The sequence below is a fragment of the Oncorhynchus masou genome, unplaced genomic scaffold, assembly GCF_036934945.1.
Source record: "Oncorhynchus masou masou isolate Uvic2021 unplaced genomic scaffold, UVic_Omas_1.1 unplaced_scaffold_1225, whole genome shotgun sequence".
NCBI classification, from domain to species: Eukaryota; Metazoa; Chordata; class Actinopteri; order Salmoniformes; family Salmonidae; genus Oncorhynchus; species Oncorhynchus masou.
This window is the reverse complement of record NW_027002051.1, coordinates 53,553-78,417: the sequence shown is the minus strand read 5'-3', so window position 1 is coordinate 78,417 and position 24,865 is coordinate 53,553. Positions and strand designations below refer to the sequence as shown.

Sequence of the window (24,865 nt, the reverse complement as noted above, 5' to 3'; positions counted from 1 at the left end):
TGTTTGAATCTGTTCATTCCATTCCAGTCATTATTCTGTCCTCCATTCACCAGCCACCTATGATCTGAATCAATAAGGTTTGGAGTTGGGTTGTACAGTATACTAGTAGCCAGTGACTTACAATCCATCCACCTCCATCTGTGGCCATGTCACAGTAGACCTGTATGGGCTGACTCTCATCTCCACCCAGGTAGATGGTGTAGACACCAGAGGCTGTGTCTCCATTCAGCAAGGCCTGCGAGCAGTCCCTGGGGTGTTTGTAGAGCACGCCAACTACACACACACACACACACACACACACACACACACACACACACACACACACACACACACACACACACACACACACACACACACACACACACACACACACACACACACACACACACACACACACACACACACAGACAGACAGACAGAACATGAGTTACTAAACAGCTCCGGCTGCCCAGCAAACTCTAAGCTGAAGATGAATAAAGAAGGGACAGAGATTGCCACACTGGGTGGTGAACAGAGCAGAGGGTCGCTGTGGTAACATGTTTTTTTTTCTAAAAATATATATTTGATGGTTTATGGGCGGTGCCAGATTGGAAGGTAGAGACGGGGGCAAATCCAAATGGAAACAGAGAGTAGAGTCCGAGGCTGGATTCCTAACCCTATTGCCAGTGGGTTTGTTCGGTATGGAGTTGGCAGACTACCAACATCACTGTGGTAACACTCACTGGTGGTGAAGACAGTGGTGATGACTCTGCTCCTCTTGGGCCCTGCGATGGCCAGCAGTCTGACGGAGTACTCAGTGGAGGCACTCAGCTGGGCCATGTTGTAGGACGTGGCTGTGGGGCTCAGAACAACCTCCTGGAGGAACAACACAACCCAGCAGTCAGAATGTCAGAGATACGTCATTATTAATACATTCAGGTGCACTACATGGGGAAAAGGATGCCATTTGGGACTCATTGGATTTAGAAGTATATAATGCTTTTCTAGATCCCAAACGTTTATTACCAATGCTTTTTCTTACACTCCCCAAAGATGCATCATCATGCCCTCTTGGACAAAACCATACTCTATCTGACCAAGGAAGGAATGTTCTTCTCATCATTTTAATTCTATGGTTCCACCATGCAGACAACCACTGACCCGGATTGTGCCGTCAGCTGACTCAAAGCTGAGGATGTAGCCGGTGATGTCAGCGCGCGGGGCCTTCCAGGTCAACATGGCGTTCTCTGTCTGGATGCTACTGGCTGTCAGGTCCTGAGGGGCATCTACATCTAGGGGAGAGAACACAGTGGTCTAAAACCCCCGTTCAGACAGAGTACTTCACCTTCTTTAAATCTTCTGTTTCCAGGTTCAGGTTGTCTGTTTGAAAGGGTACGGGGTAAAAAAGGTACATTTTAAACATAAAAATAACAGTTAACCTGTAGGGTTAGTGGGCCAGAAAATACTGAAACTGCAGTAGGGAGAAAGAGATTAGTGCTTTGTATGAATGTCTGCCTGTTCGGTTTGAATTTGATCGGTTCTGTTGTTGATCCACAATTGAATGAGCATACAGCTTCATAGCAGTTTCACAATAAAATCGTAGGCACTAATCAAAGCTGCTGTTTGGATGTGTGTGTGGGAGGGAAGGTCCAGCCTCCCCTAGGCCATATACCCACCAGTGGTGAACTCAGTGGTGGTGGCGGCGCTCTTAGCAGCCGCTCTCATGGCGTAGACCTTGACAGTGTAGTGGGTGGCAGGGGTCAAGGAGGTAATCTCAAACTCCACAATGTTTCCAGACACTCTCTCCATCACTGGGACAACTGCACACACAGAACACACAAAAACAGTGAGGAGACAGAGATAGAGACAGAGACAGGGACAGGGATACGAACAGGGACAGGGACAGAGACAGGGACAGAGACAGAGAGAGGGACAGGGACAGGGACCGGAACAGAGACAGGGACAGAGAAAGGGACAGAGAAAGGGACAGAGAAACAGACAGGGAAGGAGACAGAGACAGGGACAGAGACAGAGAGAGGTACAGATACATAAATATTAATATAAACAGAGAGAGGGACAGGAACAGGGACAGAGACAGGGACAAAGACAGATATAGACAGTGACAGATATAGACAGTGACAGGGACAGAGACAGATGCAGGGAAAGAGTCAGGGACAGGGACGGAGACAGGGACAGATATATAAATAGCAATATGGACAGAGAGAGAGACAGGAACAGGGACAGAGACAGGAACAGGGAAAACGACAGGGACATAGACAGATATAGACACAGGGATAGAAACAGTGACAGATACAGGGACATAAATAGAAACAGGGACAGGGACATGGACAGAGACAGAGACAGAGACAGAGACAGAGAACGATACAGAGACAGGGACATAAACATATATATATAAATATAAATATAGACAAATACAGGGACAGGGACAAAGACAGGGCAAAGACATATGTAGAAATATAGGCAGGGACAGAAACATATATAGAAATAGAGGCAGGGACAGAAACAGACACAGAGACAGAAACATATATAGAAATAGAGGCAGGGACAGAAACAGACGCAGAGACAGAGACATATATAGAAATAAAGACAGAAACAGAGACAGAGACAGATATAGAAATAGAGGCAGGGACAGAAACCGAGACAGAGACAGACACATATATAGAAATAAAGACAGAGACAGACACAGAGACAGAGATATATATAGAAATAGAGGCAGGAACAGAAACAGAGACAGAGATATACATAGAAATAGAGGCAGGGACAGAGACAGACATAGAGACAGACATAGAAATAGAGGCAGGGACAGAGACAGACACAGATATAGAAATAGAAATAAAGACAGAGACAGGGACAGAGACAGAGATAGAAATAGAAACAGAGACAAACACAGATTTATAAATAAAGACAGAGACAGGGACAGAGACAAACACAGATTTATAAATAAAGACAGAGACAGGGACAGAGACAGATAAAGAAATAGAAACAGGGACAGGGACAAAGACAGATATAGAAATAAAGACAGAGACAAGGACAGAGACATACAGAGATAGGGACAGAGACATACAAAGACAGAGACAAAGACAGCTATAGAAATAAAGACAAAGACAGGGACAGAGACAAAAACAGAGACAGCAACAGGGACAGACAGTGACAGAGACCAGGACAGGGATTGAGACAGAGACAAAGACAGGGACAGATAGAGACATTAACAACCAGATCAACATCTGTCTGTAAGGATATTAAATGAAAACAATGAAGGTGAATGCAACGCATTTTCTCCTATAAGCCCTGGTAATATAGAGTATAGTACATCCAGATGGTGTGTGTGTGCGATACCCTACCAGTGTCTGCGCTGTAGCTGATGACATATCCGTCTACAGTGGCGATGGAAGGCTGCCAGTGGAGCAGAGCATCTGTGTCATTGATGTTGACTACAGTCAGGCCACGGGGCTTGTCCAGAGCTGTCAGATAGAACACACACAGAACACACACAGACGCACACACGCAATGTGGTTACCCTGAGCAGAGCCCTTATCAAACACCTCCCCAAGGACAGAGCCATTGTCTTCTGTTGTAAGGAAACAGGAAACCTATCCACCCCCAGCCATGCTCCATCTGTACACACTAACAGCTTTCACAATGGGCTTCGTGCTCAGCCTTTATAGACCTATCACCAACTTGGTTGTCACCGTCAACGTTTGATGCTTTGTTAAATTGTATTGAATGGATCACATTTTGTCTGCAGGGCATACAAAGACTAAGCTATTATTGTTTTGGTGTTGTATGTGTATGTAGGCTCTTGTTACCATACTCCAAACGCTATGTCCCAAATGGCACCCTTTTCCCTTTGTGCATTACTTTTGACAGGGGCTTATAGTGCTGTGGTCCAAAGTAGTGCACTAAATAGGGAATAGGGTGCCATTTGGGATGCATCCCTTGTGTTTTGACAGGTGTGACACACACCTGTGGTGACGCTGCTGGAGCCAGGCTCACTCTCCTTCTGTCCCTTCACAGAGATGACTGTCAACTGGTAGGTCACTCCAGGGGTCAGGTTGGACAGCACCTTCTGAGACTCAGTGCCACCTACTGTCACAGTCTGAGGAGCACCTGCACACATACACGTGAAGAAAGGGACAAGGTCAGTCAGACCATCAAATGACATGGAATTATATACAACCAATAATGAATTATAGGACATGTTTTGGTCAGACGTCCGATTCTGTATTGGCTATTATTTATTCAATCCATATCACAAATAATATGTTTTATCATCAAGCAGCAAACCAGTAAAAGAGTGAACCAGTAGTGAAGCAGTTCACATCAAAGTTGTGTTGGGTTGCACTTCAAACTGACACAACACCTCACAGAGACAGAACAGCCACTAGAGGGAAGAAGAAGACTAACATAGAATTCCACAGAATAATCTGTTCTCTCTACTGAGACTCCAAAATCCTACCTTATTTATTTTAAAATGATAAAATAAAGTCCATGTGACCACACCACACATGTAAATGTGTTTCCTCTGGTTTGCAGCCAATGTATGTATAGTATAGTATATACGCTGAGTATACAAAACATTAAGCACTCCTGCTCTTTCCATGACAGGCTGACCAGGTAAATCCAGGTGAAAGCTACGATCAGTTATTGATGACACTTGTTAAACCCACTTCAATCAGTGTAGATGAAGAGGAGGAGACATGTTAAAGAAGGACTTGTAAGCCTTTAGACAGTTGAGACATGGATTCAGAGGGTGAATGGGTAAGACAACATATTGAAGTGCCTTTGAACAGGGTATGGTAGTAGGTGCCAGGCACACCAGTTTGTGTCAAGAACTACTGGGTTATTCATGCTTAACAGTTTCCTGTATTTATCAAGAATGGTCCACCACCCAAAGGACATTCAGCCAACTTGACACAACTGTGGGAAGCATTGGAGTCAACATGGGCCAGCATCCCAATGAAATGATTTCAACACCTTGTAGAGTCCATGCACCAATGAATTGAAGCTATTCTAAGGGCAAAAGGAGGTGCAACTCAGTATTAGGAAGGTGTTCCTAATATTTTGTACACTCAGTGTATAGTATAGTTATTTATGTATGTACAGTATAGATATATACAGCATAGGTATAAACTACATGGCCAAATGAGTGGATTCGGCTACTCAGCCACACCAGTTGCTGACGGGTGTATAAAATCGAGCACACAGCCATGCAATCTTCATAGACAAACATTGGCAGGAGAATGGCTTAACTGAAGAGCTCAGTGACTATCAACTTGGCACAGTCATAGGATGTCATCTTTCCAACAAGTCAGTTCTCAAATTTCTTCCCTTCTAGAGCTTCCCGGTCAACTGTAAGTGCTGCTATTGTGAAGTTGAAAGTCTAGGAGCAACAAAGGCTCAGCCACGAAGTGGGAGGCCACACAAACTCACAGAACTGGCCCGCTGAGGGCTGAAGCGCGTAGTCCATAAAAATTGTCTGTCCTATTGCAACATTCACTACTGAGTTCCAAACTGCCTCTAGAAGCAATGTCAACACCATAACTGTTCGTTTGGAGCTTCGTGAAATTAGTTTCCATGGCAGAGGTGTCAGGATTTGGCCAGGGTTGTTCCGGGTTTTGGTCAGTAGATGTCCCCATTGTGCTTTTTGTCCCTATGTTTTTCCCTTGATCCCCATTATTATTTGCACCTGTGTCTCGTTTCCCCTGATTGTATTTAAACCCTTTGTTTCCCTCAGTTCTGTGCTCTGTGTTTGTATGTTAGCACCCTGCCCTAGTGTTCTGTGTACTCTTGTCGATTCCGGGTGAAGTTCTTGTGGTTTTTTGTTTTTGTTTATTTTTTGGTGAGTTTCTTTTGAGGTCTTTTTGTGTTTTTCCTACCACCTTTTGGATTTGCCATTTTTTGCATTTTAGGATTTTTTCTTTATTAAATACACCGTCTTAAGTACTGCTGTGTCTGCCTCATCTTCTGGGTTCTGCTGTCTATTCGTGGCTCAGTTGGTTAAGTGACTGTTTCTCACTCCGGAGACCCAGGTTCGAAACCGGGTCCTGACAGAAACACAGAGCCAAAAATGAACCCAGAGGCAGCCAGTTCCCAGGACCTTTTTGCCACGCTGTCCCACCACCAGGAGACTGTCCAACGCCACGAAGCCGCCCTGGTTCAGCAAGAGGCCTTAATGGCTAGACATTCTCATCTTCTGTCGGAGATGCTGACTTCCATTAAGCAAATATCTGATCGACTTACGCCGGCAACAGTTTCCGTCCCAGTACCTCAGGTTCACGTACCCATGGCAGTTAACCCCCTGGCTGAACCTCGTCTTCCACCTCCCCAACGGTTCTCAGGTGATCCAAGTGCTTGTAAAGGCTTTCTCACTCAATGTTCTCTCTCCTTTGAGCTGCAACCCTCGTCGTTTCCCACCGACCGGTCTAAGATCGCATATATCATCACCCTGCTGTCGGAAAAAGCCCTGGCCTGGGCTACTGCTGTGTGGGATGCCCATAGTTCCTGCTGTGCCAGCTACTCTGCCTTTGCTGAGGAATTCAAACGAGTGTTTCAAGGCCCAAGCAGTGGTTCTGACTCAGCCAAACAGCTCCTGACTCTCCATCAAGGTTGGCGCAGCGTGACGGACTATGCCATCCAGTTCCGCACGGTGGCAGCAGCGAGTGGCTGGAACAACGAGGCGCTCACGGTGTGCTTTCTGAAAGGCCTTTCCGACACTATCCAAGATGAACTGGCCACTCGGGAACCACCGGACAATCTCGAGTCCCTGATCAAGTTGGCTTCATGCATTGACCAGCGTCTGAAAGAGAGAGAACTCAACCGTAGACCTCTAGTCCCTATCAGTCCCAGCTCCGAGTCCCCACCTTTATCCTCGCTGGCTCCATCGGAACCCATGCAGATTGGACGCATCTCCCAGGCTGAGAGAGACCGCCGGATGAGGGAGTGACGCTGTCTATATTGCGGCAAACCGGGCCATTTCCGTTCCACGTGTCCCGGGCTCCAGGGAAACGCTCTGTCCCGTACAGACCGGGGGAACTGTAACGGGAAACATAACCTCCTCCCATCCGTCCAACTCCCGTCTGCTCATTCCAGTCACCCTCTCCTGGGACAACCACAAGCTTCACCTTCAAGCCTTGGTAGACTCTGGAGCCGCAGGTAACTTCATGGATGGTGTCTGGGCGAAGGAGAATGGCGTTCCTTCTGAACCTCTAAGTGACCCCATGAGGGTTACTACATTGGATGGAAGCCCTTTGGGATCTGGACTTGTCACTCATGTCACTACCTCCTTGCGACTTTCAGTTTCACAACACCAGGAATTGATGAACTTTCATTTGATCTCCTGTTCCGAGTTCCCTCTCGTCCTTGGATACCCCTGGCTTCACAGCCATAACCCTCACATCGACTGGTCTGTGGGCACTATCAAGCAGTGGGGTCCTACGTGCCAAGCTACTTGTATTTTCCAGAATTCCCCGAGTTCTACTCCCGAGTCTTTAGAATCCATCGACCTGACCCGAGTTCCCGAGTGTTACCATGACCTCAAACTGGTGTTTAGCAAACAGAGGGCCACCATGCTACCACCCCATAGATCTTACGATTGCCCCATCGACCTGTTTCCGGGCACTTGCCCCCCAGGGGTCGGATCTTTTCCCTATCTCCACCCGAACGAGCTGCTATGGATACCTACATCAAGGACTCTCTGGAAGCAGGCCTCATGCGTCCATCAACCTCCCCGGCGGGAGCAGGGTTTTTCTTTGTGGCCAAGAAAGATGGTGGATTACGTCCTTGCATCGACTACCGGGGACTCAATGACATAACCGTCCGTAACCGTTACCCGCTACCCCTTATGGCCACAGCCTTCGAGCTGCTCCAGGAAGCAGTTGTTTTCACTAAGCTTGACCTGCGGAACGCATACCATCTTGTGCGGATCAGACCTGGTGACGAGTGGAAGACCGCTTTCAACACGCCTACTGGTCACTATGAATACTTGGTGATGCCCTTCGGCCTGACCAACGCCCCAGCGGTGTTCCAAGCGCTCATAAACGATGTGCTTAGGGATATGCTTAACATATTTGTGTTCGTTTACTTGGATGACATCCTCATCTTTTCGAGCTCCCTTCAAGAACACACTAAGCATGTCAGACAAGTACTCAAACGCCTCCTGGACAGCCATCTGTACGTTAAGCCGGAAAAATGTGAATTCCATTCATCCCGAGTACAATTCCTGGGATTTGTAGTGGAACCCGGTCGAGTTCAAATGGACCCTAGGAAGGTAGGGGCGGTAGCGGATTGGCCCACCCCCAAATCCGTTAAGGATGTTCAGCGTTTCCTGGGCTTCACAAACTTTTACCGCAAGTTCATCAAGAACTTCAGTTTGGTGGCAGCTCCTCTCTCAGCTTTAACCAAAGGTGGCAATGCAAGGTTTTTGTGGGGAAGAGAAGCTGAGACGGCCTTCCAAGGACTCAAGCAGCGCGTCCTCTCTGCTCCCATCCTGATACTACCGACTACGGATGAACCATTTGTGGTGGAGGTAGACGCATCAGAGGTTGGTGTTGGAGCTGTCCTGTCTCAGAGGGGTGAAGACAAGAAGCTTCATCCGTGCGCTTTCTTCTCACACCGGCTTACCCCGACTGAGAGGAACTACGATGTGGGGGATCGTGAACTCCTAGCGGTTAAGATGGCATTGAAGGAATGGAGACACTGGCTCGAGGGGCTTCTCACCCGTTTCAAGTGCTTACGGACCACAACAATCTGGAGTATATCCAGCAGGCGAAGCGATTGAACTCTAGACAAGCTAGATGGTCTCTTTTCTTCAATCGATTCCAGTTTATCCTCACCTATCGGCCCGGGTCGAAGAATCTCAAACCGGATGCCCTGTCCCGAGTCTACGCTCCTGCCATTCGAGATGACACGGACATGCCTGTCCTTCCTGCTGCTAAGATTGTGGCTCCGATCTCGTGGCAAGTTGAGGATACCGTGAGACGTGCTCAAGCTAGCGAACCGGACCCTAAAGGAGGCCCTGCCAATCGGTTGTTTGTCCCCAAGGCAGTGAGGACTCAGGTCCTTCTGTGGGGGCACTCCTCTCGCCTCACCTGTCATCCGGGCGTAGGTCGCACCTTGGAGTTCATCCAGCGTAAGTTCTGGTGGCCTACCATAAGAGAAGACGTTGCCACTTTCGTCAATGCCTGCCCCGTGTGCTGCCAGGGCAAATCTTCTCACCTCCGCCCTCAAGGACTCCTTCACCATTTACCTGTTCCCCACAGACCCTGGTCCCATATCTCATTGGACTTTATTACTGGACTTCCTCCATCCCATGGCAATACTACTATCCTAGTCATAATCGACAGGTTTTCAAAGGCGGCCAGGTTCGTCCCTCTGACTAAGTTACCTTCTGCCAAGGAAACGGCTGAGTTGGTAATTAATCATGTGTTCCGAGTCTTCGGCATTCCTCAAGATGTGGTTTCTGACAGAGGTCCCCAGTTCGCCTCAAGGTTTTGGAAGGCCTTCTGCCAACTCATGGGGGCTTCTGCCAGTCTATCTTCAGGGTACCATCCGGAGTCCAACGGCCAAACAGAGAGGATGAATCAAGAGCTGGAAACCACCCTCCGATGTATGACTCGTGACAACCCGTCCACATGGTCATCCTTTATTGTTTGGGCCGAATACGCGCACAACACCTTGCGCTCCTCCTCCACTGGTATGTCCCCGCACGAGTGTCAGTTTGGCTATGCTCCTCCATTGTTCCCGGACCAGGAGGCAGAAGTCAGAGTGCCTTCAGCCTTGAGGTTCGTCAGACGCTGTCGGCTTATGTGGAGGAAGACCCGTCTTAATCTGATGCGTTCCTCACAGAGGTATCAACAACAAGCCAACAGACGTCGCCGTCCCGGGCCTACCCTGCGCCCCGGCCAGAGAGTCTGGCTTTCCACAAGAGACTTACCTCTACGGGTGGAGTCTCGCAAGCTGTCCCAAAATACATCGGTCCCTTCAAGGTTGCCAGGAGAGTTAACCCAGTTTCTTATCGCCTACACTTACCCAGATCCCTTAAGATTAATCCCACATTTCATGTGTCATTGTTAAAACCTGTTGTTTTTTCTCCCCTTGTCCCGGCAGACAGACCTCCCCCTCCGCCTCGTGTCATTGGAGGCCAGCCGGCTTATACCGTCCACCGGATACTGGATTCCCGCCGGGTGCAGCGGTCCTGGCAGTATCTGGTGGACTGGGAAGGCTACGGTCCTGAGGAGCGCTCCTGGGTTCCTGCCAAAGACATCCTGGACCCTGACCTCATTCGTCAGTTCAGGGCCCTCCACCCTGAGAGAGCTGGTAGGAACGTCAGGAGCCGTTCCTAGGGGGGGGATTCTGTCAGGATTTGGCCAGGGTTGTTCCGGGTTTTGGTCAGTAGATGTCCCCATTGTGCTTTTTGTCCCTATGTTTTTCCCTTGATCCCCATTATTATTTGCACCTGTGTCTCGTTTCCCCTGATTGTATTTAAACCCTTTGTTTCCCTCAGTTCTGTGCTCTGTGTTTGTATGTTAGCACCCTGCCCTAGTGTTCTGTGTACTCTTGTCGATTCCGGGTGAAGTTCTTGTGGTTTTTTGTTTTTGTTTATTTTTTGGTGAGTTTCTTTTGAGGTCTTTTTGTGTTTTTCCTACCACCTTTTGGATTTGCCATTTTTTGCATTTTAGGATTTTTTCTTTATTAAATACACCGTCTTAAGTACTGCTGTGTCTGCCTCATCTTCTGGGTTCTGCTGTCTATTCGTGGCTCAGTTGGTTAAGTGACTGTTTCTCACTCCGGAGACCCAGGTTCGAAACTGGGTCCTGACAAGAGGAGCAGCACAATAGACAAAGATCACCATGAGTAATGCCAAGCGTTGGCTGGAGTGGTGTAAATCTCACCGCCATTGGACTCTGGAGCAGTGGAAACACGTTTTCTGGAGTGATGAATCAAGCATCACGATTTGGCAGTCCAACAGACAAATCTGGGTTTGGAGGATGCCAGGAGAATACTACCTGCCCGAATGCACAGTGCCAACTGTAAAGTTTAGTGGAGGAGGAAAAATGGTCTGGGGCTGTTTTTCATTATTTGGGCTAGGCCCCTTTGTTCCACTGAAGGGAAATCTTAATGCTACAGCATACAAGTACATTCTAAACGATTCTGTGCTTCCAACTTTGTGGCAACAGTTTGGGAGGGCCCTTTTCTGTTTCAGCATGACAATGCCTGGTATGGTAGAACTTGACTGGCCTGCACAGAGCCCTGACCTCAACACCATCGAACACCTTTGGGATGAATTGGAACGCTGACTGTGAGCCAGACCTAATTGCCCAACATCAGTGCTTGACCTCACTAAAGTCCCCGCAGAAATGTTCCAACATCTAGTGGAAAGCCTTCCCAGAAGAGTGGAAGCTGTTGTAGCAGTAACAAGGGGATCAACTCCATATTAATGCCCATGATTTTGGAATGAGATGTTCAACAAGCAGGTGTCTACATACTTTTGTGTAGCTGTATCTACAGTATAAGTACATATGTATTTATTTTATTTAACCTTTATTTAACTAGGCAAGTCAGTTAAGAACAAATTCTTATTTACAATGACGGCCTACACCGGCCAAATATGGACGACGCTGGGCCAATTGTGCGCCACCCTATGGGAAACACAATCACGGCCGGTTGTGATACAGCCTGGATTTGAGGTGTCTGTAATGACGCCTCTAGCACTGCGATGTAGTGCCTTAGACCCCAGCGGCACTCGGGAGAACCATAGATATAGATATATATTATAGATATAGCATAGATATACAGTATATGCCAGTACAGTATAGGTATGTATGTCTGTAGGTACTCACCTCCCTGAGCAGGGACATAGGTGACATGGTAGCTGTCCACTCGAGCCCTGGGGATTGTCCAGTGTACAATGGCCGAGGTATCAGTGACATCAGAGAAATGGATGCCCTTGGGTGTGCCCAGCCCTGGCATAGGGGAACATAAGGATACAGAGGACACCAAACAAAAAGAACACAGGTAGGAACTTAGGGGACAGGTTTGTAAGTGAAGGGGAATGAAAACCACAAAGTGTCTCAGAGTAGGAGATCATTTTTGCCTTTTAGATAATAATCAATAAGATCAATGGACAAATGCTAAATCAGCACTTTTACTCTGAGATGCTTTAAGGAAATGGCTCCAGATCATAGGATATCTCTCAATAAAAGATTACTGCTTCCAAATACATGACAAAAGAAAGGGAAACACCCCTAAAGCACAACTAAAGATTCCTAAATATCCCATTCCTAAAAACATCCATAGGATTTTTTAATGCCTTAATTACCCAGAAAATACACATTATTGACAACCACCAACTAAAGTAGAGAAAGAGAAACAGACACAGACAAAGAAGCCAAGGCTCCCAGAGCCTGTCGTCAGCGCTGGGCTACAGCATATTCCTTGACAGACACGACACGGGAGATGAACTTGCCCCCATTACAGACACACAAAAGTGAAACATGCATCAGGGCCATCGGACCCGAGAGTGAAGCCATACCCCCAGAGAAGGCAGGGGACGACCAGAGAGAGAGAGAGAGACACCCATTCAGACACTCAACACACAGACAGACAATTTCCCTAAAGACAATTAGACAAACCCCATTGGGGCTGGACAGTCAAAGACAACATTGGAGACAACTTGACAGATAGAGACAAAAAAACTGAGCAAGTGAAGAGTTGAATAAATCTCCTGAGCAGTTCTCTGTATCCCCATGAATGGGAGGCCAGCAGAGGCTGAATGCTGTGTTTACACTGACAGGCAGACAGTGTGACAGACAGACAGAGTGTGTTGGTTCACATATACTGGAGCTGGCTTTAGAGGAGAGGGTTGCTAGATGATTCCACTGGAACCACGCAGGAGAGCTGACAGACGAGACAATGACAGGACAGTGAACACTGAACATACATGATGAGGATGAGAAAAAACACCATGAGACCCAGCACACACAGTTTTGGCACAAGACACACAAGGCAGCCCAAGCTGGTTTAAATAAAACATTCATGACAACCTAAGGACTCCATTAAATAGGCTTAATAACTTCCATTTGCAAAGTTAATTATAATTCTACCAGATTGCTGCCTTGAACAAATATGATGACACAATGTTATCAGGTTAGTAAACAAAAATGACTGCAACGATAAAGAAATTAGATAATTGTATAAACATTGACCCATTTTGACCCTATTTTCATGCTGTTATTGTAAGACTGCAAACTGACAACATGGAGAAAGAGAAAATATAGTTTACAATATTGAAAGCTGCTGCACACATTCCTAGCATCATCTATCCAGCAGCCCTACGCCATTGGTGGTGTGATGTCATACCATGTACCTGTTTTGGCCACCCCGGAGATAGAGTCTGAGTGCCGTCCAGAAATTACCCCATACAGCTCAATTTCGTACTCTGTGTCGTCAATTAGCTCAGTAAGCACTGTTGTTCTCTCCTCGCCGGGCACGACCACCTCTTGCGGAGAAGCGAGGTCGTCGCTAGTATCATTGATCACAATGACAAAACTATCAAAGAGGTTCTCTTCAGCCAACCAGGCCACTTTACAGCTGTCTGGGGTGATGTCAGAGACCAAGAGATGCTCCACGATGGGTTCAGCTTCTGAGTGATAAGGGAAGACATGTTGTTTCCATCCTCTTTAGGCCTCAAGAGCACTTTAGGAAGTGCTTATGAAGATTACAGAAGATCATTTACAGTTGTTCCATATTGTATTTACTATAGACAATCACATGGTCATGAAAGGAGAAATGTATGAAAGTGAGTATACTTCTTTATTATGTCATGTTTTATGCCCACCCCAGGAAGAGTAGCTACTACTTTTGCAGCAGGTCATTTGGATCCTAAGAAAATATCAACTATACTAGTTCTGGACCCATATCAATTTAGGGATCCATATGAGTCAAACGAGAAGAGTAGGTTTGCAAGATGAAAATAATTAAAAGTTGTTATTTTCCTGAAGATGTTGACCATGTGTTTCACCAGTATTAATTATGTAAGTTATAAATGTTTATACCACTTGTGTACCTGTCACAGCCACTGTGGTGAGCATGAAGGGAAGGATATGTATTTTATTGGTGCAGGTAGGTATGTTGTTATTCACCAGCTAGTGTGATCAAATTCAACCCTCAGTTTATTGATGCTGTGACTGCAAAAATAACGTACATGGGATTTGCGCATCAATCCCATAATACACTGAAACGAAGGTCATCCATCAGAAGAAAAGGAACATAAGAGACAGAAAGTCAGGGTTTGACTAGAGTTTCAAGAGTCTGGGTGACTACGTCATTGCAAAAAAACAACAGTGTAAACTAGTCGTTACCAGTAGCTAATAATGCCTGATGAAAAGGAGAGGAGTGGAGCCAACAGGAGTTTACAGCTGTTAGAGTCTACATCTGCTAGAGTCTACAGCTGAGTCTACATTGTTTAGTCTACATTGGTTAGTCTACATCTGTTAGAGTCTACAGCTGCTAGAGTCTACAGCTGCTAGAGTCTACAGCTGCTAGAGTGTATAGCTGTAGCAGCCAGAGAGAGAGGGTGTGCTAGCAGACTGGCCATCTGCACCATACAGACAGCAGTTTATTACAACCAAAGCTGCTTCCTGGAGATTCAGAGCTACAGATGGATGGAATATGGGCCAAGGTGGTTCTAAAGTATTTCTGGTGTAGCTCTGTCCGAGAGACGGACAGTCAGACACAGACCGTGGACTGACCATGCCGCCTCAGTGCTGCCTGACTAGATACAGGGACATAACTCGTTAGAACACTACAACAAACATTAGGTGCCTGAGCCAGTGTGAACCCAGAGGATTGGGTTGACATGAAATGAGGGAACTGCACAAGGCAGTTGTTGTGAGAAGAAGTGGTGGAAAATAAAAACCATATCACAAAAATCCCAGGTAGCTGTCACTCTTCGTTAGGAGTGGAGCAGGGCTTCTTTAGCTGGGCAGCTAGTCAGTCAAGGAAGCAGGGAGGGAGAGAGTGTGATAGAGGCCCCGGTAATAAAGTAGTGCACTATTTATTGGAATAGGGTGCCATTTGGGATACACCCCAGAAGTGGAAACATGTGCACCAGCCCCAGCATTCCCTGGCACCCCAACACCAGGCTCTAGCAGTCCCTGGCATCCCAAAACCAGGCTCCAGCAGTCCCTGGCATCGCAACACCAGGCTCCAGGACACAGTGTCAATGTGAGCATGAGATTGAGGAGAAGAGTGGTCTGGAAGAGTAGCAGAGCAGTCTGGGAGAGGAGTAGAACGTTCTCGGAGAGGAGCAGAGCGGTCTGAGAGTGGAGCAGAGTGGGTGTGGGAGAGGAGCAGAGCAGTCTGGGAAAGTAGCAGAGCGGGTGTGGGAGAGGAGCAGAACGGTATGGGAGAGGAGCAGAACGGTCTGGGAGAGGAGCAGAGTGGTCTGGGAGAGGAGCAGAGAAGGTGTGGGAGAGGAGCAGAGTGGGTGTGGGAGAGGAGCAGAGCAGTCTGGGAAAGTAGCAGAGCGGGTGTGGGAGAGGAGCAGAACGGTCTGGGAGAGGAGCAAAGCATCTGGGAGAGGAGCAGAGCTGTCTGGGAGTGGAGCAGAGCAGTCTGGGAGTGGAGCCGAGAGGAGTAGAGCAGTCTGGGAAAGGAGTAGAACGGGTGTATTAGAGATGCAGAGTGGTCTGGGAGAGGAGTAGAGCGTTCTGGGAGAGGAGCAGAGCGGTCTGAGAGTGGAGCAGAGTGGGTGTGGGAGTGAAGCAGAGCGAATGTGGGAGCGGAGCAGTGCGTGTGTGGGAGTTGAGCAGAGCGGATGTGGGAGAGGAGCAGAGTGGTCTGGGAGAGGAGCAGAGTGGGAGCGAAGCAGAGCGTGTGTGGGAGTTGAGCAGAGTGGTCTGGGAGAGGAGCAGAGTAGAAGCGAAGCAGAGCGTGTGTGGGAGTTGAGCAGAGTGGTCTGGGAGAGGAGCAGAGTGGGATCGGAGCAGAGCGTGTTTGGGAGTTGAGCAGAGTGGTCTGGGAGAGGAGCAGAGTGGGAGCGAAGCAGAGCGTGTGTGGGAGTTGAGCAGAGTGGTCTGGGAGAGGAGCAGAGTGGGAGCGGAGCAGAGCGTGTTTGGGAGTTGAGCAGAGTGGTCTGGGAGAGGAGCAGAGTGGGAGCGAAGCAGAACGTGTGTGGGAGTTGAGCAGTGGGTGTGGGAGCGGAGCAGAGCGGGTCTGGGAGCGGAGCAGAGCGGGTGTGGGAGAGGAGCAGAACGGTATGGGAGAGGAGCAGAACGGTCTGGGAGAGGAGCAGAGTGGTCTGGGAGAGGAGCAGAGAAGGTGTGGGAGAGGAGCAGAGTGGGTGTGGGAGAGGAGCAGAGCAGTCTGGGAAAGTAGCAGAGCGGGTGTGGGAGAGGAGCAGAGCGGGTGTGGGAGAGGAGCAGAACGGTCTGGGAGAGGAGCAAAGCATCTGGGAGAGGAGCAGAGCTGTCTGGGAGTGGAGCAGAGCAGTCTGGGAGTGGAGCCGAGAGGAGTAGAGCAGTCTGGGAAAGGAGTAGAACGGGTGTATTAGAGATGCAGAGTGGTCTGGGAGAGGAGTAGAGCGTTCTGGGAGAGGAGCAGAGCGGTCTGAGAGTGGAGCAGAGTGGGTGTGGGAGTGAAGCAGAGCGAATGTGGGAGCGGAGCAGTGCGTGTGTGGGAGTTGAGCAGAGCGGATGTGGGAGAGGAGCAGAGTGGTCTGGGAGAGGAGCAGAGTGGGAGCGAAGCAGAGCGTGTGTGGGAGTTGAGCAGAGTGGTCTGGGAGAGGAGCAGAGTAGAAGCGAAGCAGAGCGTGTGTGGGAGTTGAGCAGAGTGGTCTGGGAGAGGAGCAGAGTGGGATCGGAGCAGAGCGTGTTTGGGAGTTGAGCAGAGTGGTCTGGGAGAGGAGCAGAGTGGGAGCGAAGCAGAGCGTGTGTGGGAGTTGAGCAGAGTGGTCTGGGAGAGGAGCAGAGTGGGAGCGGAGCAGAGCGTGTTTGGGAGTTGAGCAGAGTGGTCTGGGAGAGGAGCAGAGTGGGAGCGAAGCAGAACGTGTGTGGGAGTTGAGCAGTGGGTGTGGGAGCGGAGCAGAGCGGGTCTGGGAGCGGAGCAGAGCGGGTGTGGGAGCGGAGCAGAGCGGGTGTGGGAGCGGAGCAGAGCGGGTCTGGGAGCGGAGCAGAGCGGGTCTGGGAGCGGAGCAGAATGGTCTGAGTCTAGGGAGAGAGGTGAACAAAGCCCTCACAGATTAGAAAAAAATCTTCTCAGGGACTTAAACCATTAACTCTCTCCATCCATTTGTCGAATCGTCATTATGTGGGAACAGCTGAACTATAGCGTGCTTTGAGTGATACAATGATACAATACATACCTATATTGTTTATACCATGAGGATAACATGAAAAACGTGAAGAACTGTTTTAAATGAGCTTTGAAGAGATTGTTTGAAATAAATCCCTTTCATTCACTGGGAAAGTTACCAAATTAGTAGATGAGTGAGAAGTAATTTGAGGCAGGTTTTCAGCAGGTGAGGGAAGACCTCAAAAGAACAAAGCTATGTGTGCGAAGTGTGTGCAGCCTGGCCTCTATATGTGTGTTTAGGGGAGAACGGGAGGCACCAGGGGTCTGGCTGGTCTGAATGACAGCTATTATTCTCCATGGCAGCAGAAGTGTGCAGAGGCCAGGTTGGTCTAGGTACTCTCTGCTGTCAAAAGCAGATGGCTTGGCTCGGTCACCTAAATCTTAACTGACATCCACCTCGAAACCGAAATGAAAATGTTTTACTGAAACATTGACAACGATGCATGTGGATACGTATTATTACTTGTCACTGCTTAATCCTTCTGTACATTCTCATAGCACAGGCCAAAGTCCTCAATGGTTTTAATAGCACACAAGTAAGTAGTCTTGTTCACGCTCCGTTCAACGTTGTAATTCACAGAATGTGAATTGTTGATAATGACTACTATTGGTTGGATGAGAGAAAGAATCAATGCACCTGTTGGGTTTATACTGTCAGAGAGTCAGTCAGTCACTACCCAGGGTACAGATCACAACACATGGGTCAGCTGACATCTCAGAGATTCTCCAGACATGTTCTCTCATGGTACGCCCTGACAGGCACATACTGCACTGTAGTCTGCTTAGGGTGGCTCAAAGGTGGATCCACTGCAGGCCAGGTCAGGCCTCATGTCAACTGAATGGGTTTTGTCTGGGTGGGGTGGTTCTATACTGTGGACGGTTGGTTTCGAAAATATATTTTACAGTCACTGCATCAAAGTGAGGGAAACCCACATAATGGGTGATATGGTGTTGCTAGGTGATGATGGTTGAGGCATTTGAATGGCAAGAGGTTAAAACAGGCTGGGGGTTTTGTATGGTGGAAATGACTAAGGAGCAAAGAACCTCCGCAGTGGCTGGACTGGTAACTTATCACCATTAGACAGTTATTGTAAGAAGAGATCAGAGGTAAAGTGAAGATGATACCATGGATTGAATCAAGCCTCTTCCAAGACGAGGGAGAAAAAGATTGTGATGTTAATTCAAATATTTAGTCAGACAGACAAAGGATTTACTAAGTGAGTGGTGATACCTGTGATGGTTTCTGCATAGACAGGCCCCAACAGGGCCCCCTTGAACAGCCCATACAGACTGACATTGTACCAGGTGGCGGGAGAGGCCTACGATGCCCAGGCTCTGGGCCGCATCTTGCAGGGTGTGGTTCTGCCAGTCTACCCCTGCCTCTGCGTCTGTCACCTCAACCACAAAGCCATCAAAGTCTCCCTCCTCAGTGACCCAGGACACCAGGAAGCTGTCCCACGACACGTCTGACACTGTCAGTTTGCCCAGCACAGGCTTCTCCTCCTCTGGATGACGATAAACATGACAACAAACAACATCAAGACAACGTTAGGCAAACCATTCAATGTAAAACATAGATATAGATAGGCTGTGACCCAATTCTCCACCCTTTTTCATGAAATGTGCACTTCCGAGGGCTTGGAATGTGAAAAAGGCTGGTTATTAACGACATAGCCTACAGATATTTCACTGAAAACATTTCACTCAAATGACATGGCACACAATAAACAAGTATTGACCTCAAAGAAGAGAGTAGAGATGTTTGTAGACCCCAAGAAAGTTGTATTCAATCCACAAAGACAGTGTTAACTCAAGACTCCAAAAGATAGTTGATCCTGATAACCTAATCTCATTTCTATTTCAATAATTTATTTTCATATACAGATGTAAGATCTTAATTTGACCAGTTTCCCACAGCACAAAAATAATTGAGCAGCAACAGGTAATGTGTGGATTTAAATTGATGGACATTTTTGATTATATATTTTTAGCTCGGGCAAATCACATCTGACATTTTAAATTGGAAATTAAAAACTTTAGAAGCCTTTTTAAACCTTGAATATACTACAAATTCCTGCAACAAACGGATGATCAAATGATGAAGTTCCAACATCTTTAAGACTCTGAAAGAAGTCCCTTTAGTGTGTGTAAATGAACGAGGATTCTAACATTACCACTACAAAAGACCTTGGTGACAAACACACTCTTTAGCAGCGTGGATATGAAGACTTAATGTATTGTGGAGGCAGACAGACAGACGCGCAGACAGACAGACGTGCAGACCGACAGACGCGCAGACAGACAGACAGACAGACAGACAGACAGACAGACAGACAGACAGACAGACAGACAGACAGACAGACAGACACACACACACACACACACACACACACACACACACACACACACACACACCATGATGTAGACAGACGATCTGTTCTGCATGCACCTGACGCCAGCAAGGCTCTCTGCCTGAAACGGCCTGTCTCGCTTGTCTATTAATGGCTCTGAACAAGCCATTCATTTTTGAAAGTCTACTGAAGCCATGCAGTAGCAGCAGTATAGGAGTACAGCAGAGGAAGCAGAACTGCCTAGCCCATTGTTTGCTGGAGGTGTCAGCAGAGTGAGATGCAGAGAAACATCAAGGCTACCATTATCCTATTTTCAAAGCACCTATGTTGGAGTGGGCAGGAAAATGTAGACTAAATGGAATGGAAGACAATGAGAATGGAATGAATGACATTTGATGGAAGGCAGACGGAGATCAGCCTGGCCATTAATTGCTTGTGAAAGCTCACATGGGAGAAGAGATTGAACAGCATTACCAGAACATTTTTATAATGTTGGAGTAATGTTGTTCATTCACTCATTATATACTTGTCTATAAATGTTCATTTTACAGACACATACTAAACGATCAAGATACGTCATGTCAATCAGTACCAAACATAAATCTGCATTCCAAATGGCACTCTGTTCCCTTTATAGTGCACTATATACAGATTTTGGATCTTCATTTGGTCACCATGTTGCAGGAGAACTTGTAAAACTTGTAGTGTATTTGAGGTTTAAAAAGGCTTCAGACTTGATTTTCCCCTACGAAAAATGTATCAACCCTTACAAAATTAATTATAATTAATTATGTAATTAATTATAATCCACATAATAATTCACATTTCGTGTTGCTGCAGGATTATATCCCTGCTGTAGCAAACTGCTTAAAATGAAGATCATACATCTGAAGGGAATAGGGTGCCATGTGGGACGGATTGTCTCCTCTCCTTTTGTCAGGCAACAGAAGCAACTGTGGCTGAGTCTCAGGTCTGGCCTTCAGAACATGCAGATGGAGACGTGATGGGCTGAATGAAATTACTTATCGTCAAGATGAGACCGTCTCAAAGACATGCAGGACATGCACTTTGTGCTTTATTTCTCAAATTGGAGGAGCAATTGGTCATGCAACATTCGTGCAAAATATTGTTGAACATGAAAACTTCACATAAAAAAAGCACAATATTACTAGTCTTATTTATAGAGAACGTTGGTTTCAGTTCACGTAGGTGTATAAAACCATCACCAAACTGCTAAAGAATATTGTTCTGTACAGCAGAATCTTCAAAAGGCTTTGTTTACACTCTAGGTTTATACTTCATATTCTGTGTGGTGTGCGCAGTACACTAAAGCCACGGACAAAATCATCTGGTGTGTTTAATCTATTATTCAAATGTGATTAATGACTCCTTTGACTATAGCTCAAGGTATTATCATTCAAACTGTTCTCTCTCATTGTGCCTGAGCCTTCCGTTTACACAAAGGCTCCCCACAGCTCCATGAGTCTCTGAATTTGCCGATTAGCTTAAGTTATAATACTGCAGCTGTACTGTCTCCTGATCTTCCAACATCAACAATACATGCCTGACTGCTGGAAGGATGTGGGAGGTTTATTATATCAAATCAATTTTGTTTTTTTGCACAGCATTTGAAATAGCCTTAAGATTTTTACGTTTTTTGTTCTGCAGAGGTATAATGTTGTTACTGGCTCACTCCAGTGGGACTCCAAACCCTTGAACTCTAATTCTTGTAATCCTTTCAACGCCAGATGACTGTCAAACACAAGTAAAGTCCAGACCTGGGGGGTAAAAGGGTGGGAACCCCCCCGCCCCCCCCCCCCCTCCCAATCCCTTTATATCCCTGTTAACGTGCAGCGTGCACTGCGTTTGTATTTTCTGTCTGGAATGGAGACGATAAAGTGTTGGAGGAACGACCGCAGCATGCTGATTAGAGGAGTGGCGATCTCGGAGCCAATGTTTTAACAGAGTTTGTATCGTTTTATCTGACAGACCCACAATTCATCATGGTAAATTCATACAAAAACACAGAGGAGTGGGCTCACTCCACCAATTATCACATGAATGAGCTTTGTATGGAGCACACACACACACACGCACACCCACACACACACACACACACACACACACACACACACACACACACACACACACACACACACACACACACACACACACACACACACACACACACACACACACACACACACACACACACACACACACCATTCTGAAAGTTGGCAGCATGTAACAAAGACCCAAACAAAAGACAGTCATTCTTATCCATACCAGCGTTTCCCTCTCACCATCTCAATTTTGCCCATAGCCAGACATATTAATGGGTATCCCGTTCCATAACTGGAGGACTTTCTTCTCAAATGTTTGGTTTGGAAGCATCCTGACCTCAGGAGCGAGCTAAAAAGTGTTATAATCATCTTATTTTCCTTTCCTTGATTTAGTCAAAAAGTAAACCCACGTGCAGTGAATGAAACAGAGAGAGAGACTTAAAGAAAGTAGTAACAATGAATTCAATTCATTCCCTACTGCAGGTTTGGCTGCAGGACTGGAGAGCAAAATTGAATCGTTGGTTAATTAATGAGGAAAAGGCTGAACAATACTTTACTGTAGAAAACTTTGCGAAACACAGTACAGACACACAAATAGCTTTCTTACAGACCCCTACTATACAGCAGCCAAAACTGGCCCGTGAGTGATTTCTTTTGGCCCCCCAAAGTTTTTATCATTTAAAAAAAATAATAATACATATATTTTTTTTTTTTGGGGGGGTTACTTTGTCAACACAGTCATTGTTAACACAGTTATTGTAAATTAAATGACATTTTTGACGTGACAATTCCATAAGGATTTGGCAAGAGAACAGAGACAGACTGGCACCCATGCTAGAGTACTGTCCACACCTGTGGCTAGAAAACATGTAATAAGGGACCATGGAAATATAATCTAGATTGTTTTTCTATGTAAGGGACCAGGTTGGAAAGGTAGAGGGTTAGTGTCGACACTGACATGTGGCTACTGCAGCATGGGATCATACAAATAGATTGAGGGGACACTCAATATGTCCGAAAGTCCTCCCATTATAGCATAACTAACCTGAATGGGGATGCCTGCTCTTTTTATTCTAATTCTATGAATTGGCTAAGAGGAGATAGCGGTGACCTGTCTACACCGACCTGTTGTTGCGGAGATGGTGGTGGGGACGCTCTGCCTGCGTCCCCTCTCAGCAGTCAGGGTGATGGTGTACAACATGCCGGGCGTCAAGTTCCTCATGGTGTACTTGACGTCTATAGAGAAGGGTGTCACCTCAGCCCTTCTCCCATCGGCTGACACGTACTCCAGCTTGTACTTGTCAATCTTAGCCACCGGCTTCTGCCACACCAGTACCATCTCAGTCTCAGAGGAAGACTCCACCTCCAGGTTCTTAGGAGCATCCAACGCTGAAGAGAAGAACATAGAAGGAGAATATATAATATAGAAGGAGAATATAGAAGGAAATACAGAATATAGAAGGAGAATATAGAATATAGAAGGAGAATATAGAAGGAAAATATAGAATATTTAAGGAGACTATAGAATATAGAAGGAGAATATAGAAAATACAAGGAGAATATAGAATATACAAGGACAATATAGAAGGGGAGTATAGAATATAGAAGGAGAGTATATTTCAAATAGTGCAAGACAAGTGCAAATAACCATTTGTGAATTGTAGGAGGCAAATAGTCGAATGGGGGTAATTTTTAGTACATTATTACTACAATCCATGATTGTAAACAAAAACAATGTATTTCTTTACAATACAGAAAAAGGTCATATCTCTCACCTGTAACAGCATTGGTGGTGGTAGGAAGGCTCTCACGCTCACTCTTCACAGCTGTCACTCCCATCCCATACTCTGTCCCAGCTCTCAGGCCTACACAACACACAGACGAAGAACACTTATCGTACCGGATGTATGCAAACAGAGCATGAGAACAAAAACATGTTATTGTATTTTTAATATCAAATATTTATCAATGAAAACAATATGTTTAAAGTTTTATATTAAAACATCCAGCTGTTTGCAGGTGAAAAATACCGAAGCTCTTCAAGGCTTTTAAAGCTACAGTGGGGAGAACAAGTATTTGATAACCCGCCGATTTTGCAGGTTTTCCTACTGACAAAGCATGTAGAGGTCTGTCATTTCTATCATAGGTACACTTCAACTGTGAGAGTCGGAATCTAAAACAAAAATCCAGAAAATCACATTGTATGATTTTTAAGTAATTAATTTGCATTTTATTGCATGACAAGTATTTGATCTCCTACCAACCAGTAAGAATTCTGGCTCTCACAGACCTGTTAGTTTTTCTTTAAGAAGCCCTCCTGTTTTCCACTCATTACCTGTATTAACTTCATAAGGTATAGGGGGCAGCATTTTCACTTTTGGATAAATAGCGTGCCCAATTTCAACTTCCTGCTACTCATGCCAATAATATATGATATGCATACTATTATTAGATTTGGATAGAAAACACTCTGGAGTTTCTAAAACTGTTTGAATCATGTCTGAGTATAACAGAACTTATGTAGCAGGCAAAACCCTGAGGACTAACCGTTCAGAATTTTCTTTTTTTATGTCTCTGTCTGTTCAGTGGGTTCTCATTGGGAAACAATATTTCTTAGGAACTTGTTTTCAGTTTCTACCGCTTCCACTGGATGTCACCAGTCTTTGGAATTTGGTTGAGGTTATTATTTTATGCAATGAAGAAGTACGGCCATCTAGGAACTGCGTAACACTGTTGAGAGTTGCGCAAGACTTGAAAAGTAGCTTGGTTTGTTGTCTTCCTGAATTGAACACAGACAGACCCGTCTTCAATTTGATCGATAATTAACATTTAAAAATACCTAAAGTTGTATAACAAAAGTAGTTTGAAATGTTTGGCAAAGTTTACAGGCAACTTTTAAAATATTTTGTAGTGACGTTGCGCAATTTGGAAGCTAAAACAGCTTCCAAATTGCGCAACGTCACTACAAAATATTTTAAAAGTTGCCTTCTGGATCAAACGCGCCAAATAAATTGACATTTTGGATATATATGGACGGAATTAATCGAACAAAAGGACCAATTGTGATGTCAATCAAACAGACTCAATCAAACAGACATCAGG

The 24,865-nt window shown here is 46.2% G+C and overlaps 1 protein-coding gene across 1 annotated transcript in view; it reads right to left on the bottom strand.

Moving 5' to 3' along the window:
• Positions 1-24,865, bottom strand: part of LOC135529975 (tenascin-like) — a 46,158-nt gene that overhangs the window by 3,192 nt on the left and 18,101 nt on the right. The window contains 12 exon segments of the mRNA XM_064958371.1: positions 122-273; positions 723-855; positions 1,141-1,271; positions 1,656-1,799; positions 3,342-3,461; positions 3,964-4,107; positions 11,838-11,960; positions 13,364-13,639; positions 18,581-18,669; positions 18,671-18,854; positions 22,889-23,152; positions 23,539-23,628. Coding sequence (XP_064814443.1) covers positions 122-273; positions 723-855; positions 1,141-1,271; positions 1,656-1,799; positions 3,342-3,461; positions 3,964-4,107; positions 11,838-11,960; positions 13,364-13,639; positions 18,581-18,669; positions 18,671-18,854; positions 22,889-23,152; positions 23,539-23,628 — 1,850 coding nt within the window.